Source organism: Oncorhynchus mykiss, chromosome 22 (genome assembly GCF_013265735.2).
Source record: "Oncorhynchus mykiss isolate Arlee chromosome 22, USDA_OmykA_1.1, whole genome shotgun sequence".
NCBI lineage: Eukaryota > Metazoa > Chordata > Actinopteri > Salmoniformes > Salmonidae > Oncorhynchus > Oncorhynchus mykiss.
Window position 1 is genome coordinate 19,167,501 of NC_048586.1, and position 6,154 is coordinate 19,173,654.

Consider the following 6,154-nt stretch of genomic DNA (forward strand, 5'->3'; position numbering starts at 1 on the left):
CACTAAATTGACTGTGCCTTTAAACATCTTGGAAAATTACAGAAAATGTCATGTCTTTAGAAGCTTCTGATAGGCTAATTGACATCATTTGAGTCAATTGGAGGTGTACCTGTGGATCTATTTCAAGGCCTATCTTCAAACCATGTGCCTCTTTGCTTGACATCATGGGAAAATCAAAAGAAATCAGCCACAAAAACGCCTGAAGGTACCACGTTCATCTGTACAAACAATAGTACGCAAGTATAAACACCATGAGACCACGCAGCCATCATGCCACTCAGGAAGGAGATGCGTTCTGTCTCCTAGATGTGAACATACTTTGGTGCGAAAAGTGCAAATCAATCCCAGAACAACAGCAAAGGACCATGTGAAGATGCTGTAGGAAACAGGTACAAAAGTATCTATATCCACAGTAAAACGAGTCCTATATCAACATAACCTGAAAGGCCGCTCAGCAAGGAAGAAGCCACTGCTCCAAATCCGCCATAAAAAAGCCAGACTACGGTTTGCAACTGCACATGGGGACAAAGATCGTACTTTTTTTTCTTCCTCTGGTCTGAGGAAACAAAAATAGAACTGTTTGGCCATAATGACCATCATTATGTTTGGAGGAAAAAGGGGGCGGCTTGCAAGCCGAAGAACACCATCCCAACCGTGAAGCACGGGGTGGCAGAATCATGTTGTGGGTGTGCTTTGCTGCAGGAGGGACTGGTGCACTTCACAAAATAGATGACATCATGAGAAGGACAATTTGGTGGATATATTGAAGCAACATCTCAAGACATCAGTCTGGAAGTTAAAGCTTGGTCACAAATGGGTCTTCCAAATGGACAATAACCCCAAGCATACTTCCAAAGTTGTGGCAAAATGGCTTAAGGACAACAAAGTCAAGGTATTGGAGTGGCCGTCACAAAGCCATCACCTCAATCCTATAGAAATTTTGTGGGCAAAACTGAAAAAGCGTGTGCGAGCAAGGAGGCCTACAAACCAGACTCAGTTACACCATCAGGAGGAATGGGCCAAAATTCACCCAACTTATTGTGGGAAGCTTGTGGAAGGTCACCCGAAACATTTGACCCAAGTTAAACAATTTAAAGGCAATGCTACCAAATACTAATTGAGTGTATGTAAACTTCTGACCCACTGGGAATGTGATGAAAAAAAATAAAAGCTGAAATAAATCATTCTCTCTACTATTATTCTGACATTTCACATTCTTAAAATAAAGTGGTGATCCTAACTGACCTAAGAAAGGGCATTTTTACTGGGATTAAATGTCAGGAATTTTGAAAAACTGGAGTTTAAATATATTTGGCTAAGGTGTATGTAAACTTCCGACTTCAACAGTATATCTATGAACATACAGTGGGGCAAAAAGGTATTTAGTCAGCCACCAATTGTGCAAGTTCTCCCACTTAAAAAGATGAGAGAGGCCTGTAATTTTCATCATAGGTACACTTCAACTATGACAGACAAAATGAGAAAAAAAATCCAGAAAATCACATTGTATGATTTTTAATTGATTTATTTGCAAATTATGGTGGAAAATAAGTATTTGGTCACCTACAAACAAGCAAGATTTATGGCTCTCACAGACCTGTAACTTCTTCTTTAAGAGGCTCCTTTGTCCTCCACTCGTTACCTGTATTAATGGCACCTGTTTGAACTTGTTATCAGTATAAAGGACACCTGTCCACAACCTCAAACAGTCACACTCCAAACTCCACTATGGCCAAGACAAGGCAAAGAGCTGTCAAAGGACACCAGAAACAAAATTGTAGACCTGCACCAGGCTGGGAAGACTGAATCTGCAATAGGTAAGCAGCTTGGTTTGAAGAAATCAACTGTGGGAGCAATTATTAGGAAATGGAAGACAAGACCACTGATAATCTCCCTCGATCTGGGGCTCCACGCAAGATCTCACCCTGTGGGGTCAAAATGATCACAAGAACGGTGAGCAAAAATCCCAGAACCACACGGGGGGACCTAGTGTATGACCTGCAGAGAGCTGGGACCAAAGTAACAAAGCCTACCATCAGTAACACACTACGCCGCCAGGGACTCAAATCCTGCAGTGCCAGACGTGTCCCCCTGCTTAAGCCAGTACATATCCAGGCCCGTCTGAAGTTTGCTAGAGAGCATTTGGATGATTCAGAAGAAGATTGGGAGAATGTCATATGGTCAGATGAAACCAAAATAGAACTTTTTGGTAAAAACTCAACTCGTCGTGTTTGGAGGACAAAGAATGCTGAGTTGCGTCCAAAGAACACCATACCTACTGTGAAGCATGGGGGTGGAAACATCATGCTTTGGGGCTGTTTTTCTGCAAAGAGACCAGGGCGACTGATCCGTGTAAAGGAAAGAATGAATGGCGCCATGTATCGTGAGATTTTGAGTGAAAACCTCCTTCATCAGCAAGGGCATTGAAGATGAACGTGGCTGGGTCTTTCAGCATGACAATGATCCCAAACACACCGCCTGGGCAACGAAGGAGTGGCTTCGTAAGAAGCATTTCAAGGTCCTGGAGTGGCCTAGCCAGTTTTTTCCACCATAATTTTCCACCATAATTTGCAAATAAATTCATAAAAAATCCTACAATGTGATTTTTCTGGATTTTTTCCCCTAATTTTGTCTGTCATAGTAGAAGTGTACCTGTGAGGAAAATTACAGGCCTCTCATCTTTTTAAGTGGGAGAACTTCAACAATTGGTGGCTGACTAAATACTTTTTTGCCCCACTGTATAGATGTCCATTTCCACGCGGTGGAGCCCTACACTAAGAAGGAGCTGGCCGCCGTCTCTTTTCCTGACATCCTCCGCAACTACAAGGTGATGGCTGCCGAGAACATCCCTGAGAACCCTCTGCTCTACCTCTACCCCAACATCCCCAAAGAGAGCGCCTTCACACGCTACTACAGCCGCCCCACAGAAGGTAACTAACAAGCTGTTAGAAATGTATGTATGTTGAGGAAAGATTGAGTAGTTGAAAACGGTACAACATTTTGTTGAAGACTTCAATTCCAGTCTAAGCTATTATACACAATATTCACTGCATAGCATACTTTTCATGTTTTGTTGTGCCACACCCTTTTCCCCCATTGAAATATTGACCACTGGTAATGCCTTGCTACAGGAGGTTGGTGAGGGGAGGAAGGCTCAAAATAATGTCTGGAATGGAGTGTGTGATGTGTTTGATACCATTCCATTTACTCCATTCCAGCCATTACAATGAATCCGTACCCCCCAATTTAGGGGCCACCAGCCACCTGTGTTTGGTTCTAATGATAACCTCTAGACGTCTACAACCTTGACCTTCTCAGCTGCTGAGCCAATGGAGTTGGAGAGTGCCTCTGAGGCTGGCTACATTAAGACGGAGATCATCTCTGTGTCTGAAGTGTAAGTGTGATTCTTGTTATGAAACACCTTTTACTGTTTTTATATCGTTTTCATTGATTTAAGATACACACAACAGACAACACACACAGCCCAAAGTACGAGAAAAGGTCAAATGAAAAGTGTACGTCTCTTGTTATGTCAGTCACTGACAGTCACTCACCCACGTCACCTAACATGTTTGGTAAATTAGTCTAGCTAAATATTGCACCAGATTGCTATAACATATGTGGTAGCTGATACTTAAAATAATTATCCGGGTGTAGTAAGATCTGGCATGCATCAGCAACACCTGGGCAGAGGAACGTAAACCCACAGTGTGGTAGGTTAGAGACAGACAGCGCCAGCCGCACACATATCTAATCATCATATAACACAAAATGTGGAAAAGATGTGAACATTTGAGAAGACAAGACAGCCCTGGGGTACAATTAGAATGTATGGTCCTGGCAAATCAGCTGTACCGCTGTCATAACTGACGCATTTATTTCCAAGATTTTCCATCTTTCATGCGAGGGTCGGGATAATTCATGCATTTTTTATTTACTATGTGACTGATCCTATGTTGTCCCTCTCTCTTCAGATGTGCACTCCCTTCCCAAACTAATCTGCCCTCTTCAGGTGGTGCCCAGGAAAATTTGTGTAAGCTCCCGAGCCGAGTACCAAAGACACCACACAAAAAGGATGACGTTTGCAATAGATTTGAAAGCACAACTGAAACTGTATTTATATATATATATATGTAGTCCTACGTTATCGTTTTATATACACGCATGAGGTGACAGTGTAATATTTTGTGTATGCATATGTAATGTGAACAACAAAAAAGGGATGCAGAAAGCTGTTCTTCACTTTGTAAATATATACGATTTTGTAGCATCTTATAATAAGGAAAATGGTTCAGATGTTCTGGGTCGTTCCACGAAATGAGTGCCCTTTGATATTTTAGTCAGAAATGTTGCACCAATATTGAATTTTAAAAGGCTGTTATATTAAATTAAGTGGCCTTTAATATAGACCACATGGAGACTTCAATAAATCAGATGTTTAATATGGATAAAGGCTTGCTAAAGTGCCAAAATTCATCAAATATATCTATATTGTTTTGTGTACTTTTTTTTCTGCCCAATTTAGTGATGTCCAATTGGTAGTCTTGCCCCATCGCTGCAACTCCTGTTCGAACTCGGGAGAGGCGAAGGTCAAGAGCCATGCGTCCGCCGAAACATGACCCTGCTTCTTGACACATTCTTAACACATTGCTCGATTAACCCAGAAGCCAGCTGCACCAACGTGTTGAAGGAAACCCCACACAACTGGCGACCGCCACAGGAGTCGCTAGAGCGCGATGGGACAAGGACATCACGTCCCAACATTTCTCCAAGTTTCTCCAAGCCCTAGTTATTTTGTTGCTTTTGACAAAGTCATTTCTGAAGATTATTCTTTATTTCATGTGAGTAGTGATTCATTTGCATCAGTCCCTCATTTTAAGGTCAACCCTGTTACGTAAACTGAGCTCTCGTTTTAATTTGGTGAAACTATTCCTTTTGAAATACTGCTTTCAGAAGAAACATTGAACATCTAATAGTCAAATCACAGAGTAAACGCAGGAGCGCTGGATCTACTCTTTTTTTTGTACATTTTCTGGTGTTTTGTGGTGGATAACTGTGTAGGTCGAGCGTAACATGCCAACCCTGTTAGCCATAGATAGGCTAGAAGTGTTCTAACAATGACATGTTTGGGGTGAAGCTTGCATGCCACTCCCCGTAGCACACAACAAGCTGTAATTTCCCCTGTCACAAGGGGATTTATGGCTGATTTAAGAAATCATCAACCCTGTTACGGTCAACCCTGATACTTTATTTGGCACTGATAGTTTTGAGATGGGAAAACATGTTTATGAAGTTGAACATGTGCTCTTTATGACAGAATGTGAAAATTGAACATTTGGTGATATCAAATGTTTTCTTTGACCAAGTGTGACGGCCCCTCCCTGCTCTGGTTTATGGGTTTTGCTGTGCTTACTTTCTGCAGGAGATTGGTGGGTGGAGTAGGAGAGGTGGGCGGAGCTGGGAGGGTCGTCAGTGCCGATTGGGGCACACCTGTGAAAGCTCAGCTGTGGCATAAAGCCACTGTTCCCCCCCCCCCCCATTCAGCAAGATATTCCTCTCTCCGTGCATACCTTTTGGTTGTGTTGTTGTGGCTTTGGCAGTTGACATCATCTGATTATTTTTGTGAGTGTTTATTTATGGTATAAATTAATTTTGTTATTCATTTACTCAGTGTGAGGTTTCCCATTGTTTGTTACAATCTTGAGCCAGGTTGTAACAAGTTATACAGAATTTGTGGAATGACCCTTATATGGAAAGTACTTCTAAACTGTACTCACGACTGCCTGGACTTCATTGTTTCAATTCATTAAAAATAAGAGCTCTCTCACATGCCTGAAAAGCTTTGCTTTGTTTAACTTGTTGATTCAAATATATTTATATATGTGTACATATTCCACTGCAAGGAGCAATCACACTCTTACACACCTCTTAACAAATGAACTTGATCATGTATGTCTTAAAATAGCAGAAAAGGACATCCATGTATTGTACAGCAATACACTCAGAACTGTATTTAGTTGTAATGTCAGATTGGTCTGCGACTATTGGTGACATCTGACTTCAACCATCTGTCCGTATGACCTCCAGGGATTCGAACTCCTCTGAGCTAAAGCCTAGGCAGCTAACACAAGTTATCAGGGCTCAGGCAAGGTTA

The 6,154-nt window shown here is 41.8% G+C and overlaps 1 protein-coding gene across 2 annotated transcripts in view; it reads left to right on the forward strand.

The window, feature by feature from the left end:
• The window catches only part of stat1b (signal transducer and activator of transcription 1b), a 39,608-nt gene extending 33,767 nt beyond the window's left edge, over positions 1-5,841 (forward strand). The window contains exons 21-24 of one of the 2 annotated variants that reach the window (XM_021579195.2): positions 2,745-2,930; positions 3,319-3,394; positions 3,975-4,033; positions 4,526-5,841. In XM_021579195.2, the coding sequence (XP_021434870.2) occupies positions 2,745-2,930; positions 3,319-3,394; positions 3,975-4,033; positions 4,526-4,542 (338 nt within the window). In that variant the 3' untranslated portion in view covers positions 4,543-5,841. Of the gene's footprint in view, positions 1-2,744; positions 2,931-3,250; positions 3,395-3,974; positions 4,034-4,525 lie in introns of those variants that run through there. The other variant, XM_021579196.2, reaches the window with a different exon arrangement.
• Positions 5,842-6,154: the final 313 nt, after the last annotated feature.